The sequence below is a fragment of the Homalodisca vitripennis genome, chromosome 5, assembly GCF_021130785.1.
Source record: "Homalodisca vitripennis isolate AUS2020 chromosome 5, UT_GWSS_2.1, whole genome shotgun sequence".
Taxonomy (NCBI): Eukaryota; Metazoa; Arthropoda; class Insecta; order Hemiptera; family Cicadellidae; genus Homalodisca; species Homalodisca vitripennis.
Genome location: NC_060211.1, coordinates 162260643 through 162288461, shown reverse-complemented (window position 1 = coordinate 162288461; position 27819 = coordinate 162260643). Strand labels below are relative to the sequence as shown.

The 27819-nt window shown below is 31.6% G+C and overlaps 1 protein-coding gene across 3 annotated transcripts; it reads right to left on the bottom strand.

The window, feature by feature from the left end:
* Nucleotides 1-3588: 3588 nt before the first annotated feature.
* Nucleotides 3589-27715, bottom strand: LOC124363074 (eukaryotic translation initiation factor 5B-like). Of its 3 annotated transcripts, XM_046818160.1 has the most exons (12): nt 26906-27714; nt 21659-21755; nt 19627-20346; nt 18859-18901; nt 18179-18239; nt 13942-14033; nt 11244-11298; nt 10061-10187; nt 6941-7077; nt 6272-6401; nt 5690-6106; nt 3589-3838 (listed from the first exon to the last, which is right to left on the bottom strand). In XM_046818160.1, the coding sequence occupies exons 1-12, from the start codon at nt 27309-27311 to the stop codon at nt 3640-3642; spliced, it is 2484 nt and encodes an 827-aa protein (XP_046674116.1). In that variant the 5' UTR covers nt 27312-27714; the 3' UTR covers nt 3589-3639. The 3 variants fall into 3 exon arrangements, with proteins under 3 accessions (XP_046674116.1, XP_046674117.1, XP_046674118.1); XM_046818161.1 differs by lacking the exon at nt 5690-6106 and having other exon boundaries at nt 26906-27715; XM_046818162.1 differs by lacking the exon at nt 3589-3838 and having other exon boundaries at nt 5964-6106; nt 6282-6401.
* Nucleotides 27716-27819: the final 104 nt, after the last annotated feature.

Genomic DNA, 27819 nt, shown 5'->3' with positions numbered 1-27819 from the left:
TTGTTGAACAAAACTACTGGTAGCAATTGAAGGTCATCAACTATGAGAATCATCTTCCATGCTTACGCAACCCTCTCAAAAACATTTGTGCCATTAATAAACCTGACTTCTTCATTACCTCCACCCCATAAGCCTAAACAACTCAAGAGTCTCCACAAGTAAACAATCGCAACTGAGTGATACCAACACTACACTCGTATTCTCTTCCCAAAAGTAATACCAACAAATGCTACAAAACAAATTTCCCATCGGCGAACGCGCTTGACATATATTTAAAACAATTCTGATAACTTTTTATCTCGTACTTTATTATTTTATCAATACAGTGATTTAAGAGATCATCTTTATCATAATCGTCGTCCCCCCACTCCGCAATCGTCTAATATCTTCTTACTGGAAACCAAATTATTGACATAAAAGAAAATAAACAATTGTCTAATTGTTTTAAATAAAAAATTATTGTACAATTGTGTACTGTTTTTAGAGCAATAAAAATATATTTCCTATTTACCTGTTTAGATGCTTCTAAGAGAAATTCTCAAGCTCGTGCAAAAGTATTTTTTTCTAACAGCTTTTCTCTGAAAGTATCACTTGTGCCCCTGATAAATTATGTTCGTAGAAATTGATTGGTGTCCAAAGTGTCACATTCCTGTGTTTCACTCTTAAATTGGTAAGTAATTGTAAACTTTCGAACAGGTGCAATAGACTCATCTGGATCTTGTACCCGGCATACAAATTTATGTTGCTCAATCAGTGTACTGCAAAAATTTGGAGCAGGACGTAAGTGGTGTGTGTTCCAATAATGCAATAAGTTCAGAGTACGATTTAGTAACAAGTGGGACAGAAGCTGTCGGAGACAATCAGTATGCGAGCCTTCATTGCTTAACTATTTCCTATCCTAGAAGTAAGTTTGTTTAACAAGTTTTCTAACCTTTCTTTATATCATGTAAAAGTCTCTTTTGAATTATTAAAAGCTTCAAAGTTTATGTTTGAACAAGGAAATAATCCTGTATTGCTTATTTGAGATGTTGAGCTAGCTTATGCTGTTATGATACCACCAAGTTTGTTTAGAAGAGCAGCAATGTCAAAACCATATATATCTTCTCCATCATTCACCTAATTATCATTGACTTAATTCCAGTACCTACAATTCAGCACTATACCATTCTTCTCCAGTACTAAAGTGTGTGCTGTAATACACTGACAAGAACATAGCCAGGAAAAAATGTTGGGGATCCAAACAACTGAATTTCCCCGTAGCGGACAGAGAGTAAGGCCCCATTTTGTTCCTTATAAAGTTCTTGATTCGTTTCTTTGTTGAGAAAGGTTTTTCAGCAATAAATGTGAGTAATACTGAATTATTTAAATAACAATAATAGTTTACTAAAAATGTATTTGAAAAAATGGGAGGGTCCGGACCCCTTGGGCCCCTCCCACTGACTGGCTACGTCATTGTACACTGATGCTTCTGCTCTCCAGCACTCTTGGGACATTTGTTTCAGAAGCTGCTTCAAGGGGATCCACACCGGCTTCCATGGTTCAGTTCAGTTGAGTCAAAACTAAAACATTCTCATCAGCCATGATGTTGTTACAATAAATGGCTAAACAACAAATATAAAACATAAAATAAAACATCAATTACCACTCGTCTCCAAATTGTTGTGTCCATTCAGAATAATGATTTATATTAATAAAAGACATATAACAAATACCTTACTGAAGAACACAAACTGCAACTCTTTATTTTTTAATGTTTACAGCACATAACCTATAACAATCATGATAAACAAATAACATTGATTTTCATAGAGTGTTATAAACTTATTTAAAATACTTTAAGTTATCCAGGAAGTAAATGTAATTAAATCAGAAGGAGATTGTTGTGATGGCTCCAAACTGAGGCATACTGCTTATATGCTCATGATGCAAATATTACTAGGTACTTTAGGTAATAAAAAATAAGTATACTTTTCTCATCATCAAGTTTTTTACTGTAAATGACAATACAATTTTTTATGTTTAAAACCCAATTCAAGGCTATTAATTTTTACAATATAAGGTATAGTAGGTACATGGAACAACATAGTATGAAGTTTCATACAAATAAATCTAGTTTTATTGGGACACAACTTTTTATGAATCTTCCTCTTAATATGCAAAGAAAAAATTCAAACAATTATTTAAAATGTATTTATTAACCTTAGTATTGTATTCTTATAAAGATTTTGTAAATGTACATAACTTTTAAATATTATTAGATGTATTTTAAAATGTGTAACACCGATGTATGTATAATTTTCATAGATTACTTTGTGGAAATCCACAGTGCCAATTTCTACCAATTAATACCAAAGTTGATCTCTCTTATTTACCAATTTTTACAAAATTGTCAAACTGGGTTTATATTAATTGTCTAGGTTGCAACCGTTTAGTTTTGTACAGTATTATTTTATTTCCTAATCTGTTTTAATTTAGCATTTGTGTAGATTTTATTTCTTTTGGAAATATATTTGATTTCAAGAAGCAATAGTTTTATATACTGATATTTTACTTTATAAGGTTTAGTTCTCGGAAGAATATTTATCTCATCAGATGCACAATTGAATGCACTAAAATGTTTTAGACTCAAACCGAAAGAACAGCGGAGCAACCGATATTCTTACACATAACATAGCTATTGTGGGGAAGGTTGATTCAATGAGAAAGTTGTTTAGCTCCATTACATCTTCCACTTACTGCAGGAAATCCCACATTGATGATGACACAATGTGAATAGCTTTTCCACTGGATAGCTGCTGGTTATAACAGACAGTACTTGTTTGTAGTCTAGGTATTGCTGATGTTGATACTATGCAGTGTTAGTTTTGAACGTCTTCCTCACCGATGTTTTTCAACTTTCCAGATAGACTTAAGATTCCATAAGTCAAGTCTGTGACAGTGTCAGATTTCAGACGCTGTTCTAAGAGGAAGGTGGAACATACTTGGCTATGGCCATATACTGTATGCTTCATTTACATGTTGTTTGCAAAACAGATAAATTAAATCAAATGTACATATATTTGATTACAGTGACAGATGATGATGTTTGTTTACTGGAACAGATGCTGAGACGGATCAGTAATTTCACATATACTTTAAAACAGGCAACAGTGTTGGGCGTGGGTTGTAGAAGGAGAAGGCACCATCCACCATTGAACTATTTTTTTTTGTGGGCTGCTCTAATCCAAAGATTATCGTTAAAACCTTTTTATTAATACCATACAAAGAATCTTTCATTTTACCAAATGTATGTAAAATAGTGCTCAAGTTCAAGAAGTGAAGGTGGTGGTGGATCTGGAACCTCCAGGTGGTCTGGAAAGTATGGAAATATCTCATAGAAGAAATTTCATAGAAGAAAGAAGAGTCTAGGAACCCTCCAAAAAATATGAGATCTTTGTAGTGTATACATTTCTATGGTGCGAGGGAAGTTTTCCACTCAAACCAAAAGTGCTTACTCTTTCAGGCGCTTTCTCTCTCGAATCAAGCACTGTAGTTTTTTTAATCATAAACATAAATCAAACTAATCACATGATTCAGACAAGACAATAATTGATGGACAAATACAGTTTTATATTACAGAATTGATGAACATTGAAGGGTCTAATTTACTTTCAAAGGAGGGTACTTCCCTGGAATATTGGTCTTGGACTGCTCCATGTGTAAGTTTTTCAGCTCTTGTAGACTGGCAGAGAGATGGAACAGAGAATCAAACACACAGGGGATGCCATTCACTCTGTCCGGAGCTAAGTCTTCTATCCTCTCCACTATCTCCGGGTCGACTCTAATTCCAAGGTCAACTCTAGAGTCAAGGAGAGATTTTTATAGAGCTTATCTGATCTGGATTTGTGAAAGGAATACTGTTATGAATATCCACAAACTTTATACTATTATGATAAAGAAAACTGTTCCATACAGAAACACAAACAAATGTAATTGCTTCTTTATAAACCTTAACACGTGTTGGTGTTGCCACAACAAACATGCAACAGAAGTTTTCACAATTTCAGAATATCTTAACTAACGACTTTGAAATGAAATGAAAAATGTCTCTTTTCAAGAGAAAGTTATAACTAAAATTCCTAATTCTTAACATCTACAAAACTATTACAACTCAAAATACTGTTAGTTTATTTATATTGTAACTCATAAATATAAGTTATAAGCTAAAACCTTAAACGTTTACCTTTTAGATAAAAGATAATTATCAGATTAAATTGCTTATTTACAACAGTTTTAATGCTTAATTTTTAAATAAAATACAGTATGTTTCGTAAGAAAAGGGCCTGAAAATTAATTAGCATAAGTTCTTTTAACTGTCACTATTTACTTAACAAACATACAAGTATCTCCCTCACAAGTATGGCTCAAAAAGCCACACAACTGTCACCCCCACTGACCATGCAACAGAAAGTACAGAACTCAATTCCAAATTAACAATGATCCCAATATTCTTGATACAATAAGGAAACAGTTTTAGGATACTTAGCATGTTGGCATTTAGGTCTAAAAGTATGTTGGCATTTGAATACTTAGAGTGCACATTTGTTGAAAAATTCACGTAAAAATGAGTTAATTATTTTGAGAGACCTCATCAATATAAACGCTCATACTACATTAGAATACTCATACGATGGAACTGTACAGGTGTTATTTAAAAAAATTGAATAAATATTTATTTATATAACTTATAATACTTATAACTTATTTATTTGATAGATTTTTCATTGGATTGTAGGGGAAAAGTTTACAGGCACAAGATAAATCATCATATTCTACCTGTTTCTTTCTAGAGATGTCTGAGGAAAAAATTAATTTAAGGAGACACCAAGATTTGTGGTACACAATGAGACCCCATTATCCATGCACTCAAACAGTTTCTGTTGTATAATGACTAATGAGCGATACAATAATTAAAAATGTTATAATTTAGAAAAAGATTGTACCAGATATCTCATACTAAAAATAATCTCAACTGTGCATTGGTTGTGAATACTGAGTTTAGCTCCAGTTGAACTTCCTCTTAGTGCCTCGTCAGAAATTTGACGCCGTCACAGATAAAAAAAAAGACGGTAATGAAAACGCTCAAAATGAACTATTTACAGTTGTGTACCTGATGAGACAATGAGAATACCTCTTCACTTAGATTACACTATATTTTATAATTTAGGTGTCTCTCACGTCAAAACAATGTAAAGAGTTCATTTTGACCTTCTTTTTTGTCACCTACTTTGGTTGGATCTCTTCAGATGAACATGACTCCAAGTCTGTGATAATAGCGTCAGATTTCAGTCGCTGCACAAGAGGAAGGTGAACTGAAGCTAAACTCAATGTTCACATTGAATCAACCCTTCTCACCATAGCTACGTTATGTGTGAATTCTTGAACATACCAACAGAATGTTACGAATGCTTTCAATGAATGTTAAATTGCTTTCATGGGGATGACAGATCAGTAGGGAAGGTGGGGAAGGGGAAGACCACTATCGTTAGCTATCAGAAGACATTAAGTCTTATTAATTAATATTATCCTTATTGTTTAATCGCATTAAGACAACATGCCAGTGAATGATTGCTAAGCAATAAATCAATTGAATATGCCTTGGAAGGTAATAACAATTAAACTTAAACACATTACAAAGTTTCAAACCTACCGGTAAAATATTTTGTTGGAAAAGAAATTAACAAACACACTGTCTTGTCCATTTATCCGTAGAGCCATTTCTTTGTTGATCTTCAATATTATTGACTTAAAACCCATGTTGCGATTTTCATTTAGTACTTTGGGCTTTTGTTGTTGCGGAAAAGGCAATTCTGCCAGAATTTTCTTGTAAAATGATCCCAAATCGGATTTCTTTTCCAAACTTTTTGCTTTTTTATCAGCCCCAGCAGGGATTGCTCCCTTTTTGCCTTTGACAACTTCAGGCTCTGTCTGTGACTCTTTGGCCATAAAATTTAAGAGCTCCTTTTCTCTGTATTTCTTTAATATATTGTAATCACTCCAATGCCATTTGTGAGTGACGGACTTCAACTGGTTGTTGAATACGCCTTCAAATTGGTTAAAATTCAGTCTGGAACCATAATATTATATAGACGATAAGCAGGAAGATGTATTCAATACTATGTGACAGTATAAATAACACTTTAGTTGAATCTAAAAAATACTGGATTAAAAAAAACCTTATCTCATCTAAAATACTAAACACAAACTACTCTGTAAAAGTAAAGTTCCTCACATTTTGTTACCTTCCAAGTCATAAATTACTCCGTTACCGGAAGAGTCAAACATGCCAATGATTTTGGCAACAAAGCTGTTCTTCATAAGAGGATCCTTCTTTGGATTTGAGTACATTGTCAATCGCATACCTGTAAAACAAAAATACTAGAGAAAGAAATCAGTATAATTCTTAAAAATTATATACAATCAAGTGCATATTTTCCTGCTTGTATATGAGAAGTAGTTAATTTTAATTTTAAAACAATATTAGAGCCATCCTTATTCACATTCAACCTGGAATTTTTCTCTTTTTTGTTCAAATTTGTGCTCTTGTATCCATTATACAAGTTAAGTTAATGATAAAATGACTTCATTATAATAATATGATCATTTCTAAATATCAATCAGCAGTCAGGTTTAGTGTTAGTGGTGAAATTAGTGTTTGGTTAAAACAGAGTGAATTTATCAACTTATCAATGTAATACATCTAAGACATGGTACATGGTAGAAACAAGTTTGAGTTCAATTTATCATCACTATGTATGTGACTAAACTACAAATGTTTAAATATTGGTTTACAGATTTGTTACTTCTTTACTGATTATTTTATTTCCAACTTGTATAAAAAGCTTAAATAAAGTTTTACAGTTATTTGTTACGGTAAAAGTAAAATGTAGGAAATTTTCACCTGTGTCCGTGTTTTTGATTAACATCGCAGGAGAGCCATTAGAATAAAATATCCCTCCGGTTCCATCAATTTCCATCTTAACCGCCAAATTTCCTGAAGGATAAAACTTGGTTTCCTCCTCTTCTCTCTGTCTGAAACTGGAAAATATTTTATGAGAAAATACTTTGGAAATACACTGGAACTATCTAATGTGGCGTACAGGACTATAATAGTTCTGTCAGCATTATTGACCAGGAATACATTAATTAGAGAAATACTAAATTTTAGAATAACAATGTTAACTTTCAACAGTGTTATTCTTTAGACAATAGACAATAGACAATATACTTTATTTGTACAATTCATAGAGAATTACAAAAGCGTCAATAAAAAATGTTGTAATAGCGTAATTACAGTTTTAAAACATGGTCTCATCAGGTAAGTTCAAATTAGTTATAATGATGGTTCAAAGTTCTCCAGTTCAAAAATTCGTCAATAGAATAAAAAGAATGTTTAAAAAGCCATTTTTTCAGCTTGGTCTTGAGATTCTCTTGTGTTTTAATATCAGCAGGTAGACAGTTAAACAGCTTCGCCCCCATGTAGGATGGTTTCTCTTCGTAACGGGCTGTACGATGTTCTGGTAGTGCGAAGTCAGCAGCATGTCGTGTGTTGTATTGGTGTAAATCATGACATCTTAACAAGTTCTTCTTATGTGCAAACATTATTGTCTCAAAGATGCATAATGACACCTCAGTCAGCATTGAAAGTCTTGCAAAAGCTGCTCTGCAACTCTCCCTTAGCTGCAACTCTGCTAGAACTCTGACACATTTTTTCTGTAAGACTAACAATCTTTGAATGTTTGCTGCACTGGAATTTTGTTTGCTTTGGTTTCTTATTGCTTCAAATTTTCACTAATACCAAATATACTAGGAAAGGAATGCGATTAGATTTACACACCAAAAAACATTCAGTACAAAGTCACTGAAACAAACACTCAGTATACAAAGTCTAATCCACTTCCTGGTGTCCTTGAAACCTGAAATTTGGCACAATTGTAGGGGTTAGACCATGTAACTACCAAAAATAATCTGGAACCTGAAATATTTTACTTTGAAGTAATCTAAAAATATTTTTTTATCTATTGAAGTCTTTTCTCCCGAGCTCAGTAGCACATAAACCAGAGGAAATAGCTCAAACTGAGTTTGTATTGGTTAAACAATCTAATTTTCTACAAAAAATAAAAACTGTTACTTATTGTTATATCTCTAACAATTAATCCACAAAATGCTATCAAATTAAAAAAAAATGTAAAATCCATAAAAGTAAACATACACTGATATCTAGTTTATTACTAATATATTTTCATTTGTCCTCAAATTTAGCACACATCTGAAATTTGGCACTACCTGGGGCGTAGCCCCCAGCAACACTAAGGCAAGTAATAGTACATACAACATTAAATCTATTTTGGTATGTGGGATAGATTATAATTAATTATTATAATGCATTATTTGTAAAAACGTAACAATATTCTGGCACATCACTATGGCCAACAACACAGTCTAGCTTCTAATAGCAAATCTATGCTGTTATAATCACAAAAGACATTTTGTAAGTAAAAATTAAGATTTCATTCTGTAATTTTGTAGAAAAAAATTCTAAAATTGTTTAGTTAAGTAATTTTCTGTTTTAAAATAGATTCTTTTTTTTTTTTTTGTAAACACATAATTTTACATAATCATGGCCCCACCAAGTCAACATGACTTATCGGTGAGGTCCATAATGAAACTTAAAAAAAAGCAAGATACAAAATTACAGTTTCATCAATTATTTGTTTTGATCAGTTTAGTTCATGCTTTTTCAAGAAAATGTTATATTGCTCTTTGTGTGGCTGTGGTGCTTCTATAACTCCAGATTTTTAAATATTGGCATTTTATATAGCATTAAGGGGATAATACATACATTATTCAGAGTATAAATAGATAATAAATTATATAACTGGATATATAAACAAAAATATATAAAATATTGCCCATCAACAAATAGCATTCTAAAAATAGTTAAATATAAGCAACAAATCTCTAAACATTCAACAACAATAACAAAAATATCAATAAATAATTCACACCTATAATGGCTTGATTACAAAGAAATTTAATTCTTAATTTACTTCGGACTACAGCATACCGGAAAATCAAGTCCCAAATGTTGCTATGGTTTGCAGCACTTCCGTGATAAGACTTATGGTCTTGCCTTCATGAAATAAGTGCTATATAAATATAAAACAAAGTCGGGTTAGTTACACCATTACTCACGAATGGCTGTACCAATTAATTATAATGATCCCAGATTTGTTGGATTCGTCTCCACCCTAAATAGTAGAATAATAATTACAATATTGACATTCATGAAAAAAATCGGATAAATCAGTTATATAATACAGATTTACAGAGCCTTTTAAATTAACCAACTGTTATGTGGAAACATTGTTTTATGACAGCTCATCAATACGTTTAATTAATTTAACCACTATTTTCAATATGTTTAATTAATTTAACTACTATTTTCATTTTGTTTACATAGTCTTAAAAGCATAGTGTAAGCTTGATAATAACAAAAATTCTGATGTCAACCTTTTCTGCAACCACTGTTAAGCACAGAGTAAGACAATATCCATGCAAGAAAATTTAAATTTATATTAAAATATTGAACATTTTAGCAGATATTAAGTGTGCAGAGATTGGTCAGTACTGTAATGCAGTCTTCTAAAGACAAAGTTACTATTTAACATTTATTATAAATTTAAAGACTGTTATAGAACCCATCTTAGTTGTCTTTGACAGAAGTAGGCATCTCATTCATGTGTATGTATATATTTCTTTGATCGGGGAAACAAGGGAGAATCAACTATGGCATCGGAAATGTGACCATAAATATACACTTTTTGACATATTTTCTTCATTGTGGCAACAAGGTGAACTCAACATTGGTATTATAAATATAATTCACCGGAACTAGAAGTGCTCATACACATGTACCAAAAAGAATCTGGATTTTGTAGGCTTTGCACATGCAAAGCCTACAAAATTGTGTGTGAAGCCGTGCGTAACTGCTAGTTATTATCTATGTAGACATCATTACCAATAAGTCTGAGGGTTAGCGGGGGTGGTGTGAAATGTAACCACTCTAGAGACAGTTCGGTCTGTTGGTGTCAATGTCCAGCCCATCTTGATAAATATAGGGTTGGACAGCACATAATATATTATATCTGAAAGAAATGTCAATATTTTGAATACAATCTAACACGTCACTAATAGTCAATACAATTACGGTACAATTTTTAATTTTTAAAACTTTAAACTACAACTCAACATTTTACACTAGTTTACCTGTTGCTCGGAATTGAACTATTTTACCAGTTTTTTTTATTTAATTTTCTTATTTAGGTGACCCGAAAATTTCCTCTAAGTGTGAAAATAGTTTCCCTTCCTCCCAATCCCAATCCATTCTACATACACATAGATAAGAGAAAGTATACCTAGTAAATAACTTATTAGTATGCAAATATAATAGTATATACAAATGCATACTGTAATCAGAAAATAAAATAAAACAATAAACAAAATTAGTAACACTGTTTACTAAACATTAGTGAAGTCAATTTCATACATGTACTGTATACATGCAGTTTTTTTTGTCAAATTTGATTTTATGGCAATGTTTAAATAGTTCTTACGCATTAAATTATTTGAATTTTTCAATGGCATCATGACTCTCTGTCTTTACAGGTAAAAAATTTCTTCGTCCATGCTATTTGAATACATATATATTATATTTTTATAGAGAAACTATTAATCATTTCATATAGTAACTTAGTATAGATCTATAATTTCTATTTATGTGGATAGGAAAAGCAATACACCAAACAATATGTCCCTTATAAGAAAGGTTAGGTATAAGTTTTCTTTGTGTAATAATAAAATCATAAAAAGAGTGGGTATGATGTTAATTATTTACTTTGGCTTGTGTTGAATAGTTATCATCATACGTTCATTAAATTTTCACTGTCAGTGCCTATTAATAAATAACAAAGTTTTACAGTGAGATGGTGGAAATGAAAATAATAATAAAAATTCTCTGAAAGTGCATTTTCAAAACTGGCTCTAACACACAACCATAACCATAAACCTACCAGGTAAGTTTTTTTCTGAAAACCATACATAAAACTGTTCTCCAGAACAAAATCCAAAGGTTTAATGAAACAAAGTAACTAATACCTGGTTTTTAAAACATAAGGAAATTATACATGCTTCTTTCTACTTACTTTCAATTGAGGACAATCTTTTACTTCTTCTCTCTGGCATAATCTGTTTCTCTTTCTGAAAAATTTACAATATAAAAGCCACAAATCATACAAAATGTTTGTATATGACATTTTGAGGAACTGTAGAGGTAAGCTGAGAAATATATTTAAAAAATCCTAGGTAAAATAGCAGAAATATGTAGAAAATGAGTAATTTTTCAACAACAAAACTTTGATATAATATGTCATTCTTAGGTACTATAGAGAATGGGGAGAGAGAGAATAAGAATGTTTTAGAATTTCTAGGTAAAATCACATAAATCTGTGGAAACAAAAACATGTTTGTAACTCCCTTATAAAGAAATTTGAACTTGTTACAGTAGATCAACCTTCGGATGCATATTTTGTAAAAACATTATAAAAATTCTGCAATATAAACACATATATTCAAAACAGCCTGCAAACCATTTGAGTTATGATATTTCTTAATATTTTTTTATATTTGGCCTTGAAATGATTTATTTGACCTGTTTGTCTGTTTTAGCTTAATTTTTCATTAATTTTTGCAGAAAATGCTTCGACTATATATAATAGTGAAGAACAATTTTTAGTAGTCTTCATCCTGAGATGATCTCAAACCATCGTTCGCAAATGTCCGCAATCCTGTTATCCTTTCTATCTGCGTACTCGTAAAAAACACAACCACTTTAAATCGTATTCTTTTAACTATTCAGACCTGAGACTTGACAATTTTAAACCTTATGGGCAAGTATGAACTGCCCGTTGCATCGCAAATAGTCACACATGTGGCATAAACTATAAATAGCTTCTATTAATGACATTAAGTGTCAAGGTTTAGTTTACCTGATCCTGAATGACTATGACACAGTATAAGTTTTTTTGTAACTGATGAAGTACTAGTAGGTCAATAAAAGGGAAGATGTAATACACTACTACTATACACTTTAAATAAATGGTTAAACTTAATTTGTATTCTGATGATTATAGCTATAAATAATAAATAACTCAGTATGATACAAATGTGAACTTTAATGATGATAAATTGACATACAGGTTTGAATTTTGAAACAAGATAGAGGATACAATAATGATAAATTTCTTTTAAATACAGTTCTTAAATTTTAGGGCAGGGTGGTCGTGCTGGCTTAATGAAATAGAAATATTAGGTATTGTTTTTAATAAAAGATATTGTAATTTTGAACAATAATTTTGTTAAATTTTAATTATATTAATTTTTGAATTGTTAGCCAAATCGAATGTTCCTGGGTTTTATATTCTTCCAATGGATCACTGTTAAATTTAAAAGGAATTTTCTCACCCAATGTCTGTCTTCTGCTTCTCTGTACTTCAGTGATAATATTAATTTAATAAATTAACCTTTCTTTTGAATCAAATACTGCTGAATAAAATGTAACCAGTTTCTTTATTTAAAATAATAATCTTGCTTCACTTCTTCTATATCCCTCTCTCCTCTCCACCTTTAAACCTTGCTCTCTTCACTCTTCAATAATCATCCCTGCACACTGTATCACTGACTTTAGTTTACTTTATAACTTTTGAGTTTTATATGTAATAAGGTGAATTTTGATTAATTTTGATACATTTAATTTTGTATTTATTATTATTTGTATTAAAATTTGAGACAAATTATAAATAATTATTCCTTAATTATTTAATTATTATTACTAATAAATTTTTAAATTAAATTAAGTATTCATATGAATGTGAGATGGGTGTATGAAATGAGTCATTACAATGATGATATATATCATAGATTCTTATAAGGTTGGTGTAATATCTTTGAAATGTGATTTTGGAAGCAAGAAAGTGGACAATTATCGATATTGAAACTGATACAGTCTCGTAGCATGGGCGTGTATATAAGAGGGGCTTAGGGGCCCCAGCCTCATTAATTTTTAAAAACAAACATTAAATAGTACCCAGTAGTCTGTTTCAAGCTAGAACACATTTATGAGGTCTTAAAGCTTATCAAATTTATGGATGATGATTCATAATCCCCTGTTTTGGAGGATATTTTACATTTCCTAAACCACCCAGTTTGTCAGCTCCCTCAGAAATAATTTTCAATATACGCCACTGCCTCATAGTAAGATTAATGTCTGCTTTCTGTTGCTTACGGTCACTCGTACAGAATGATCTTCTCAATAAAACTGCCAACAAGTGTAAGCCCCACACTCAGCAGCTTTGATGATTCATGATTGAGGATTCAAAACAGCCCAAGATGATTAATTGAGCTTGCAGATGTTGCACAAGTGGGATGATTTACGCTTAATTTGGGATGGTCGTAAGAACCCTGGTTATTCCTGGATGATCACAGTGCCTCAGTTATAAGTGGAGTGTTGAATGCCAAATTTCCATCCCTTCACTGCCATGTACACCCTTATAAGTTTATATCCAAATCATCAAGGTTACACATTGAAAATGTTCGGTGATTCAAAAAATTAAACTAACAATCCATACCACTGCGAACACTTACATTTCTCTGTACAAGAATAATCTGAATAAAATATATATGAATATTCTTTAGCTTAAATATCCCACCAAAAGGAAACAGGACAGCAGAATACATTTACATAATAGCTATTCTTACAATTAAAATGTATTAAGTATTATTAAAATCATTAAAAAGACATATGATTAATCACATTTAAAAAGCTTTAGTTTCAAAATCTATTACCTTATGTTCCAAGATTGTGGGGTGCTTTCCGTCTTTGGTTGTTGGAGATGCTAGGGACGCTTTAGACAGAGGTGACTTAGCCTTTCCCTCCTCTATAAAACAAACATTGAATTAATTTTCAAGTACTAATATTTGTAAAGGTCAAAATTAGTTATGTCCTATAACTAATAACTTCAAATTTAGTGATAACCTGGAATATTGGTCTAAAAGGAATACGAAGATAGATAGTTAGAAATAAAATCACTGATATATATTAATCATGATTTCATCATTACAAGAGAAATAAAAAGAATAAGAAGAAAAGAAACCGTTTACAACGCGAAATATGTTATGAATTATTGTGTAGTAAAAGCTTTAAATCGGTACCATACATGTGGGAGTAAATCTACATACAATACATAGTAATAATTGTTTAGTCTACTAGGTTAGAAGTTAGGAGGTAAACATTTTTATCTGACACTGAAGATGGTGGGGAGGGGGGTTACGTAGAGTATCAATTCAATTTTGCCATCCTGGGAACTCCTTAATAAGTGAAGAAATTGGTTTAACTTATTTTTAACGGTCTTACAACTTGGCAAGTTCCCTTCCTGGTTACTCACAACCTCCAATTTTCCGAGCTGTTTACGTAACTATGACTAACAACAGACATTGCACTTTTGTAATATTGCATTTATGTTTACAATATATATTTTAACTAATTTTTTCAACAAATAAAAACACTCCATCAATAAAATTAAGTATGTATATCGCTAAAATAAATAGTTTAGACAAATTTTACAAGATACAACAATTTTAATTACTACTACTAGTATATATAATAAGTTTCATTACTTAAGTTATAACCAGCTATTTTATATAGGGCTGAACTTCGAATAAGGTTCCCCTGATGATTCTATAAATTATACCTGGAAATTTTATACACATGTTCCGCCCAAATAACACTTTTGGTTTTGTATAGATAAGTTTAATTATTTTTAATAGATCTCAATACTATTCTACATAAAGATTTATGAAAAATTCTATCTATAAAGAACACATATTATGAATATCAGAGGCATAGGTAGGGGAATCCACGGCTTGCGCAAAACGTAGAGAAGTTGTAAAATTCTTTATGTGTAATTTCTTTTGTAGAAATAACCTACCGTTGGTTATGTATTTTATATCCCCAATTTTCTACTATGATTTGTTATTAATTTATTATTAATTTTAGTATTGGTATTAATAATAAGTAATAGGGTGATATAAATCTCAAGCTTATGAAAATAAGAATAGTTTATGGTATTGAACATTATTTAAATTAAATTTGTTGCATACTATCACACTCTTTCCCACCCCTGACCAGATGCTGCAGCATTTCATGTTTGAGTTCTCCAAAACTTGTATGTTGTCAATATACTATATTTTTTTGTAAAATAGTGATTCAAAATGAACTTTTAAATAATATACAAATTAAAATTACATTTAAAATGAAGTTTATTTGCAACACTTAGAACCAAATTAAATTTCTTTTTTATTTTGTAAAGACAAATAAAAAGTGTTAAATTAGGTTGATAAATTGTTGGCACTTTTATCAGTGAAAAATAATTTAAAAGAGGCAAAAAAACTACATTTTATTTTTAAATCCTACATATTTTTGTTTCCCAAAGTAACAAATATTTTATCTTATGTTAATTATGTGTTAATAAATAGCATTTTGTAGTTATAAATCCCTAAAAATGAAATAATATAATACATTTTAATGAACCATCAGTGATTATCTATTATCTTAATGTTATATTTAAATGTTTGAAAATTCATTGAAATTCCAACAAATGTATTACTACTAAAAGTTCATTGGTAATTATCAATATTTTCACATATTATTCAGATTTAAGTATGTAATTTGAAACATTATTTGTTAGGAGTTACTTAGGTCCCAATAAGTTTGTATTTCTAAGCGTCAGCTCCCAATTGTGGCGGAGATTTTGTGTTCTAATGAATGGATATTGTGATTTTTATAATATTAATTGCGGTCGAAATAATAGATCATATTTCAAAAGAAATGAAAATGCGCATTTTGAATCAAGTAAAGGAAATTTCTGGAAAACTGTCAATAATCATTGATGAATCCACAAGCATTAGATCTAAATCCGTCCTCATTGTATATTTAAAATGTGAATTTAGCAAGGATAAACCACCAAGTACTTTATTTTTGGACTTAGTCGAGCTTTCCGATCAAAAAGCTGAGACAGTTTTTAACAGTGTTCACCATTGCCTTGAAGGATATGGTTTTAATGGCGAGTACTTAAAACAAAACTTGGTTTCCTTTACAAGCGACGGGGCGAACGCCATGTTGGGAAAGCACTCAGGTGTAGCAAGGAGATTTTTATCTGTTTACCCTAATATTATCATATGGCACTGTATGAATCACAGACTGGAACTGGCTATTGGGGATGCCATAAGTGAAGTAGCCGGGGTTAACCATTTCCAGTCATTCATGGATAAACTTTATTCATTGTACAGCACATCTCCAAAGAATAAGCGAGAGTTAAAAGAATGTGCACAGGAGCTCGATATTCAAATGAATAAAATCGGCAGAATTTTAAGCACAAGGTGGGTAGCAAGCAGTTTTCGTACTGTTTCCGCCGTGTGGCTTGGTTTTCAAGCCTTAGTCAGCCACTTCTCTAAAGCAATGGATGATCCTGAGAGAACATCCACTGATAGATGCAAATATAATGGTTTATTAAAGAAGCTGACTTCCCATAAGTTTTTGTTAAACTTAGCATTTATGTATGACATTCTTGCTGAATTGGCTTTGTTGTCTGAAAGTCTGGAAAACAGAAGCACGCCCCTTGTATTTGCAGACAAACTGATTCATAGATCAATCAGATATCTAGAATCTTTGAAAGAAAAACCTGGGACAAGAGTTCTGGAGGCACAAGTCGCAATGAGGGAAGGCTGTTTTGCTTCTGTAAAGTTAAATAAAACCCTAAAATCGTATCATTTAATGGTGAGCAGTTGATTTCTAATATAATCAGCAACTTAAAGAAGAGAATGTTAAGAATTTCTTCGCCGCTAGCTTAGGCGAAGAAATTGTCAAGAACGAGGAGTTAGTAGAGCAACTAAAAGTTTTGGAACCCGAATACTGGCCTACTGATATTCAACCTGGGTTTAGCCAAACTCAAGTGGAGCAGCTATGCAAACGCTTCAAGTTGAACATCAACAGAGCTGTGACTGCTTACAGGGATTACTTGGACAACAGCAGGCGGGTACCTGATGGAATGCAAGAGCTTATAAACTGCACTAAAATAATACCCTGTAGTTCCGCTGACTGTGAAAGAGGGTTCAGCAGTATGAATAACATACTCACACCATTAAGGAACTCATTGACAGTAAGTCATGTCTCAACCCTACTGTTTTTAAAACTCCAAGGGCCCCCGCTCCGCAGATGGAAGCCTGACCCCTATGTCATGACATGGCTAAGAAGACATCGTTCAGCAGCCGACACCCAAACAAGAATAGCAGAACCTCCAAAGAAAGGAAATGGGAATGGAAAAGGAGAGGAATTTTGGGGACCTTCCTCTGAGGTTATCGCACAATATTCATGTTCGTGTTACCGTTGAAAATATGTAAAAATATTACTTATACAATATTTAATAGTTTTTACAATGCATTTTTACGGTATTCTTTTTCAGGCTACAATAATGTATTAGCACGACAGCACAGTAATTTTTCAAAGTATGTCTAAAATCATAGCTTATCTGTTTGTCATTACAAATTGTGCTAGCCTAGTTTACGAAATAAAATGTCCTTTATTAATAATCAATAAGATTTTTATTGCTATACCCAGCGCTCCCATGGTGTAAGTATAATATATTTATATTACAGTTTTCACCGTGAAATAGCTACTGTTATAAAGTGTATTTAATAATGAACCAGAATATATAAAATTTATTACTATCGCTCTAGTTTTAAGTGGGTAAAACAACAGTTTAAGTGGAAGTCTGCAAATGTAACGCCGCCGTCGGAACGCCAAGCTGACAACACGTGCCGACCCGTGCGAGGGAGGCGGGGGAATCTGCACGGTAGCACACCTATTATACTTACACCATGGTCGCTCCGGCACAGCTAAATTCGGCACTACACCACTGTTAGTACCCCTCAGATCCCTCTTTCAGCTGAGGGATATTTCATACTGGTGAACCCCCAAATATGATTTTTATCTACGCCACTGTTAAATATCATAAAATTTACTTACTTATCTTTGGCCCACTTCCTTCACTCTTTTCTCCCATCCCTTTTGTAGACTTATCCACTGGCTAGAAAATGATCACACAACAATTAGTAATGATTATCATTTCTCTGTATTACGATTAACAATGTGACAACCACAGTTCCAGTGACTAATGAATGGAATACATTGAATTGTGTAACTTCTTATATAAAACATAATAATGCCTACAAAACTTCAAGAACCTATAGAATCTGTTTGAATCTCAACCACTCGTCTAAAAAATAAAAACATTGTTTTTTAATAATTATGTCTAGTTTAGTTATAACTCCCATGCTGACTCTAGCTTGTTGGTCTACAATGTTGCCTCAACCTTTAGGCATTTAGCAATAGTAATACTGCACAAAAGTTCAACTGTGAGTTTGGAGCATTAGATACTGTTCTGCAGCCATTGGGATCATTACCCAGAAACTGTCTCAATAGAGGATTATCATCCTCCCAGTTGACCAGTCTAGAGCCAGGAATTCCTTGTAATTTATATTATTTAAAATTGTGTGGCTGCACCCCATGGTGTCATCTTTGACATTGGAATGTCTTGTACATTAAATTTAAAATTGTTGGAAACATTTTTTGAATTTTTCTACTACAATCGTTTCATCCAATAAGATGAGCTCCTTTATTAAGTTAATAAAAGTTGTAATACTCACAGTAACATCTTGGTGGTCTGAATCTTCTCCGACTTGTTTCTTTCTGAAATCATAAAAGTGACATATTCAAGCTATTATTGTTCCTCTACCAAATCAAACTTAAAATGTATTAATATTTCACCAAAGTGGTTTTACCTTCAGAACAGCAGGTCTTCATTTATTTGTCAACATTCTGTTGAATAGTTACAAATGTCCAAGTTACAACCATGTATGTTGTTGGAATTTAACGATAAAAATTCGTTTTTCTTATAACAGCTCAATTGATTTAAAACTGTTTTTGTATAAACTGCGTTTAATATTTTCAAACATAATTTAACTCATAGTTAAATATTTGTTTCCACTAACTTAAATGTTTGATTCATAGCAGTAAATGATTTTTTTAATTATAATTTTTCAATAGTAAAACTAGACAACTATATCATCATTGGAATTTTCAGTTATTTTATGGAATTAAATATATTTTGGGGTAATTTCAGTAACAGTTACAAGATTTCTATTCTGCAAAAAAAGAGAAATGTGATCTTGCCAACATTAATTTTAGACAGCCATGCTGCTATTTGGAAAACGATTCAAAATATAAACATTGCCTCCTTGATGAGCTCTTTACATTTTAGAATTGGCCGTATTTGTATATACAGTGTTGCCAGAAAATTTAGGGACAGGTAAATAAAAAGCGAAATTTACACTTTAAAAGTACTGTAAATGTAATATTTTAATAGTACTTACAGTTATACAAAAAAAGCCTTTTAGAAATTCAAAGTAACTTACTTTTTACCAACAGAAGGTTTTCTTGATTTGTTGGTTTCATCATCTGTTTCTTCTAATTTATGAGCTTTTCCTTTTTTATCTGATTGTTTATAACTTGCAGATTTGTCACTTTTCTCTGTTTGAGGCAAAGAGGCTTCTCTAGCACGTTTTTGCTTCTTTTCCATATCATCTCTTTTACCAGGTTCAGATTTGGTTCTCTTTTTTGAAAGATTTTCTTTACCATCTGTATCTGTTTTTAAATCAATTGCACTGGATTTTTGTTTACTTTTTGGGCTCTTATTAGTGTTTATTTTCTCATCCAGTGATTTTTTCTTCTTCTTGTCGAACTGTACTTCATCATCAGAATCAAGATCCTTTTTTCCTTTAGTTACTTTTCTTTTCTTTATTTCACTTTCTGATTCATCAGCATTTTTCTTATTGCCCTTTTTACTCTCTTTAAGTACATCAGAATCAGTTCCCTTTCCTTTTTTCTTAGATTTTGTTTCTCGTACATCAACTTTGTCTCCAAGTAATTTTTCTTTTTGAGTAATTTTTGCTTTAGGTTTTTCCTCTCTTTTTACTGATTTTTCAGCTTTCTTTGGCTTTTGCACTTTGTCCCTTTCTTTATCTATCAATTTAGTTTTACCTACAGGTTTTCTTTTGCTAGTTATATCTTTCTCATGATCATCCCTCTTTTCTTTTTTATCTTTCTTTAATTTAGCAGCAGTACCACTGGGCTTTCTGCAAAATTCATTCATAAATAAAAACAAATTTAATATTCCTTCTGGATCAGTTAATATAATTAGGTAAATATTGTGAGAACAGAAATATTACTAATGGGATTTATATGTAATCAGTATCTCAAAACCCATTTGAGATACAAACACATTTTCTGTAATAAAATATTTAGGAAGTGTTATAGCCATTCCAAAACACTCTTTTCTACAGTTCCATAAATAACAGGGATGTATATTAAAAAAAAAAAAAAAAACAAAAACAAAAAAAACAACAACTGCCACATTGGAATGAAATGGCTTACCAATTTGGCCAATGAAGGAGACTGAGAATACAATACATTCTTGTACCAGGTTTCAACTTGTTTGATCTTTTTTGGGACTGTTATAATTTCCACAAGTAATGTTATATAGTATTATGGAAACACAATAAATTATATCTGAGACAATAATATTAAAAGAAAAATCATAATTTACTAAAGTAATAATCTCATAAATTATACTAATTTATAGATAAATTTCACTTAAAACCAAAACTTGAGAAACTGTAGTAGCAAAATTTCTTGGTCCTAACTGAAATTTTCACAGCATCTCAGTGATAATCAAATAAAAAATAAAAAATTACTATTTATAATAATATCAAGTATAGTATACCTCATAATAACATAAATTAAGTAAAATTTGTATTTTGAAACACCTGAATTCACACAATATTTACAGAAATATATTGATGTACTTAAGGAACTTTTGTTATTGTTATAATCAGAAAAAATACTTTAGAAAACTAAAGTGTCTAAAAGGAATCATATCATGTTGGTACATTAAGTCAAACATAATTTGGATTTTAATAAATTTATCATTGCCCTAGCAGTAATTGGTATACTTATATTGCTATTTTACTTTGTTAAGTTGAAATATTCTGTTCTAAAAATGAAAGTTGGAAAATTTTTGTTGATTTATTAATTGGTTTTGAATCTTCACTGAGAGCAATTTCTTATTTATATTCAAGGTATATATTTACAAAATTTGCAGAAGCAACAGCCTTATTTAAGATGACTTCTGAATCACCACCAGAGAAAGACCAGTTGGGCTGTTTCAAAGGAGATGACCACCCCTAACCACAAAAAAACTATGGCTTAGGAAAAGTTATGGCTTTAAATATTTGCAAGTGACAAAAATCTTATTTTGTAATGATTTGAACATTTCTAATAAAATTACAAGACTAACACATTTATATTTTGCCCAAACGAACCTGAATAAATAAACAAAATAAGGAGTATAAAAACTTTGCTTGGATCAATATTATTAACTTTACTAACCTCTTATCTTTTAAGTCAGTTAAAGGGCTTGTTGTTTTTAGATTATCTCTTGGACTTTCTCCAAGTTCTGGATGTTCACCTCCTCCGACATCTGGTCCTAAAATTGAAAATCGAATTATATATACATATTCAAATGTAACCCAGTTTGTGTGAAAAAGCACCGTTATTTTTTTACTACTTTGGCTCAATTATTAGTGGTTGTCTCTTTATTCAGTGAAATATAGTTCTTGATGTTCAGCTATAATATTAAAGTCAGTTTAACTCCCAACCTAGTAGACGAAAGTCACCGGTTGATATGACAATAAAGGGAAGAGACACAACAACAATTGCCGTATATATGCACGCAGAAACGACGTAAAGAAACACAAAGAACGTATTCTTCGATAAAATGTCCGAAGAATTAAATAAATTATGAAACGGACAAGATATATTCTTATTGGGGACGTAAAAGAGTTGGTAAAATCTTGACAATAAAACAATGGACAATACAGGCAGGATGCAAAAAGTGAGAATGGAAGAAGGTGGACAGAGAGCTATGTGATCAACACTAATTAAAAATACTAAACGGATTCTATAAAGATATGTGCAAGTTTACATGAAAAAAAAAACAAAACACTTAATATCGATATTGAATAGATTCTGATAATGTAGAACGCCACTATTAGATCGTATGGCGTAAAGGTTTGAATAGTGTGTGGTACAGATCACTAACTAGTAAAAACTCCTGTAAAATAAGGTACTCTAAACATCATGGACATAAATGACAGAACAGCAAGAAAGAAGCTGGAGACATAGTCGTAAATAGTTTAAAAACACATATGTTTTCTTTACAAACTACGTGTAGCGCAAAGACTAGATGAAGAGAGTTACAAAATATTAAAATCAAAATAGTCCTTCATTTTCCAGTCCTATTTTGTAATCAGTTCTACTTTAGAACGAGTGGAGGAAAATAAGTACCTTAAACATTACCAGATTGCTATAAAGATAATGAAGAATGAGATACCTATTATAACTAATGCGATATACAGTACAACATGAAATTAAAATTATTGAAAATAATTCATGTGCTGAAATAAACCCAATGGTTGGAGGATCTGAGGATCTAGTTCTAAGGAAACTTAGAGAAGGTGTCTTGAAAGCCAGAATAGAAAGCTTAGCCGAAGAGTTCGAAGAACAAGGGATTTTAACCTGATCGTTCCTGTGTAGATAATAGAAACATGTGGCAAAAAAAAGATACTAGCAAGAGATTTGAACTCCAATTTTCCTTTATAAACCTTTGTAAGGCTTTCGACTCCATCCTATTGCAAAATTATGGATCGCAATGAGAAGAGTTAGCATAAACCTACTGTACATAAATGGTGTAAAAGCGATGTACAAACAAAGCCATGCTGTGGATGAAGTTAAAGGGCCAGATATATGAGGACACCAACAAAGTGTTGGACAGTTGGCTCCTGCCTCTCCCCAATATTATAAAACTTTATCTCAACAGCGGCTTAAAAGAGTGGATTACAAAATGCAGCCCCATGGGTATAAGAGTAGAAGACACTTCTACATACAATCTTATTTGCAGATGACCAGTTAGTTTTTGCACAACAGATATATATACAGGGTGAGTTTTTTAAAGTGATCCAATAGCTAACTTTTTAAATTACACGACTTAGCACCACACTTTAAATTTGGAACTTGCTCAATTTTAAGTTTCACTCAGGGATACACTTTCAAATTTTTTGAAGATGGCCGCCATTTTCCAATATGGCGGTCAACTTTAAAATCTCTTATGGAACACCCTGTATTTTATGTTGTTTTTAGATTTTACTCAACAAAATAATACATTTTTGCTTTTGAGAGTTTTTTAATATCTCTAATGGTTCAGGAGCTACGTGGACTGGAAGTTTTCATAATTTTTGCTAATATGGCGGCCAAGTTTAAAATATTATATGGAAAACCCTGTATTTTATGTTGTTTTTTATATTCTACACTACAAAATAAGACATTTTTGCATTTTAGAGTTTTTCTATATCTCTAATGGTTCAGGAGCTACGTGGACTGCAAGTTTTTATCATCAGTCCGAAAAAATCCGAAAACTTGCAGTCCACGTAGCTCCTGAACCATTAGAGATATAGAAAAACTATAAAATGCAAAAATGTCTTATTTTGTAGTGTAGAATATTAAAACAACATAAAATACAGGGTGCTCCATAAAATATTTTAAAGTTGGCCGCCATATTGGCAAAAATTATGAAAACTTCCAGTCCACGTAGGTCCTGAACCATTAAGATCCATAAAAGATTTTAAAGTTGACCGCCATATTGGAAAATGGCGGCCATCTTCAAAAAATTTGAAAGTGTATCCCTGAGTGAAACTTAAAATTGAGCAAGTTCCAAATTTAAAGTGTGGTGCTAAGTCGTGTAATTAAAAAGTTAGCTATTGGATCACTTTAAAAAACTCACCCTGTATATATATATATATATATATAAAACACACAATTTCAATAGACGTCCCTTGTAGACGTTTTACTAAGGAGTGAAATGAGATGAATTACTAAATAAAAAAATATATATATGTGTGTGTGTGTGTGTGCGCGCGTGTGTGTGTGTGTGTGTGTGTGTGTGCGTGTGCGTGCGTGTGTGTGTGTGTGTGTGTGTGTGTGTGTGTGTGTGTGTGTGTGTGTGTGTGTGTGTGTGTGTGTGTACACAATTTCAATAAAGACTAAATAACAAAAAGTAGGCTACTTGCTCCGCCGAGACTCAACCTCAGTCACAGGCTGAGCATGTTACTACTACACCTCAGAGTTCTTTCTTTTTATAACTCAATTATTTTGTATTTGACCGTTTCTATCATAAATGTGCTTGAATTTCCAAACTAACGTATGATCGGAAGACTTATATATGTATATATGGTTGTGAATCAAGCCTGTATTGATGTATAGGTCAGGATATTGTGTCATAGAAAAATATGCCACAAAACGTCTTGCAATCGAAATAATCTACTAGAAAAAATTTGCCGGTTTAACTTTGACCATGTCAGAAATTATACTATGATTAAAACAAGGAAAGTTAGCCAGTACACATATAACTTGTAGACGTTTTATTAAGGAGTGAAATGAGATGAATTACTAAATTTGAAAAATAATTTAATTCAAAATCTAAAGGCTCACACGTCACACACCTAGAAGAGGTAAACTTTGAACGCCATGAAACCCTGAGAGGTAAAATCAAAGAATCGTATAAGATAAAATAAATTATTTATTTATTTATAGATTGAATATGTTATAGTGAGCAATTAATGTTAGTCAATGTCACATATCATCCCCTACTTAACAATTTCGGTTCTACTAAACAATTTATACTAACAAGAAATATATCTTAACTTTTAGAATAAATAGAAATTTATAATTTGAGATTTAGTATTAAATTTTAAAATTTTCCTTAAAGAAACAAGGGATAACTACTTATATAAATGTAGATAGAAGTAATAGATTAGCAATATCACACGTAATTATATTTGAGGTTTATGTAACTAATCAGCCGATATTTCACATTTTAATAAATCACGGATACATTAATAATAATTATGTGTCAAATTAAAAATTATTTAGCTTTATATCAAGAAGTATAAATATAATTCGAAAATTATTAGTTGTTTAGTTACTAAAATATTATTATTTTCTTAACTACTGAAATATTAATATTTTTGCTTAAATAATTGAAAAATTATTTATATACAGATTTTCATAAATACACATCACGCTATACCGCATAGGTCGTCGAGGCAGAACCCTTACGCAAGAGCCCGCACTCTAAGTTTCGCTGAGGGAAAGATGATGATATGAATTAAGAGAATGCCTTGCAGACTTCATAGTCGGATAACAATTGAATTGGTACAGACACCTGAGAAAAATGAATGGAGAGATGATACCACTGATGGTTTGTAACTGGGCACCAGCACAGATACATAAACGAGAAAGTAAAAATGTGATATGGGTGGAACTATGGGATCGTGAAGGATGCACACAGAAGTCTGCACTAAACAGTAAACTAACTTTGTTCTTGCCAATTAAGTAGGTACTATAAAAGATTGGGTAACGTTAAAACTTTTTTAATTGTGTAAAATGTCGTAAGAATGGTTCAACCAGTCTATGCGTTTGGTTATACGCTCACGATCAGCCTAAGAGTTCTTTTCCAAAGTATATATATATATATATATATATATATATATATATATATATATATATATATATATATAACTAATATACTTGGAAAACTAAAACAATATATTGTCCAATCATATTGGTTTTAACGTCTTTAAGCATAATGCTAATTTATTTATAAACTTCATATTAGAGTAATGTGTGTGTAAATATGTTCATTGTGTTTGGGTACAAGTACTTTAAAAACTGTTGCTAAAATTTAAACATGTCTTAGTAACTGACAGGCGTGGAGTACTTTAGGTTAATTGGGATGTAAATACATCACATCCTTGTTGCCAATATGGCAAAATCAGTACAAGAATAAGTCACCGTGAAAACAGCAACCGGTTACTTGATCCGCACTAAAGTACTGTTTGGTTGATTTTAAAACAGTAACTTATTATCATTTGTAGTGGCAACGAGGTTATCTTGAATGGTTGACCAGAAACATATTAGATGTAAACCATTCAATCCAGTTACTCATTCCGCGCCAAAATAAAAACTTGTTATCATGGTGCACTTCCAGTATCCTATTACTTATGAAAAAACACACATTTCGTCCCACTTTTATAAATACTAGCTTTCCGGAAACACAGATTTTACCTTTATTCAAATCAAACAACAAATACAGGAAACGTACTAGAGCAAGGATAATATTCTTTTCTCAGCATAGAAATTGGCATGGATGACTGGTTAATCGTGTAACAGTGAAGGTGTTAATGCAATGTACACGTACTAAGGAAAAATATTTGTAACAAAGGTGAAAGAAATAAGGCAAATGTGATTGATATATATATATATATATATATATATATATATATATATATATATATATATATATCCAGTTGAAGATTTTTTAAACGTTCCAATAGACATTAAATCTTTTAAAATAAATGTTTACAATGAACTTTTTTGCAAAGTGATTCCTAAATTTTAATTCATAGATGAGCAATATGATTAACTGGAATTTATAATAACTGAATATTACAACTTTTACACAACAGTTACGTGAAGTAACAAAACTAAAACGAATCCTTATTAATTTACTATTTTACTTACTTAAATCTGAAGTAGCCAACGACTCCAGTTGTTGGACGTCTTCAGTTTTTACTTCATCTGATAAAAGTTTTCTTCCACTTAACTCAAAATGTTCTCTCCTACACTGATCCTGCGCTCTTTGAATCCTTGCTATCTCGGTCTCTGACAGCAGTGGCCTGATCAGTGGACATCTCCTGGCCAGGAAAAGGTCTTCGATGGTCGACAGGCTGCTGGACCTACGGAACAAGATCCCTTCCACACTCCCCTCTCCTTGCCTGATCCCCACATCTGCAGACTGTGGCCTGTACACTATGGTGAACTCGTCCTTGTTCAAGTACTCCCATTGCAATCCCTTCCTTGGTTCTCCCTGCAGCTGTATTGTGTCATCAGCTTTGTCGTAGAGTAAATAAACTTTGTCCCCTTTCATTAGTGACAATTTAATTTTACAACTAAATTTACAGTTTTAAATTCATCAATGCTTTTATTCTGAATTTAAGTATATTTTTTTATAAGCCCCTTAATTGATTCACTTTCACTCTCTATCTCACTGAGGCCATTAACTTCGCGAGAGTCTGGACTGTTCATCAACTTATGTTATAATTTAAATTTTGTTACTCATTGGCTAAACGGAGGCCGCCCACTAAGTACTGAACAAATAAGGAAAAAATGAAAGGTTTAAATTAAATAATAATCTATTTTCATCGACAAAATACGAAAATTTGTTTACTCCTTTACTTTTTACAAAACACAATTTATTACACAAGTTCCCATACCTTTCCTGGATATTTAGACATTTGGTTTTATTTTCAAACAAAAACACCATAAAGACACTAATAATTAATTGTGACATTAAGAACAGATGATAATTGTTACTCAATTTTCTTGACATCACACGATTGAATACAATTCAAAGTCTGCCACACGTAGGCTATCAC

Bases quoted from the DNA above. Each gene is read 5' to 3' on its own strand.
- LOC124363074 (XM_046818160.1), bottom strand. From the start codon at position 27,311: ATGAAAGGGGACAAAGTTTATTTACTCTACGACAAAGCTGATGACACA. The intron at 20,347-21,658 runs GTTAGTAAAGTT...TGAATTTTGCAG, and splicing joins ACTGACTTAAAAGATAAGAG to AAAGCCCAGTGGTACTGCTG. The intron at 18,902-19,626 runs GTAAGTTACTTT...TTATGATTTCAG, and splicing joins AAACCTTCTGTTGGTAAAAA to AAAGAAACAAGTCGGAGAAG.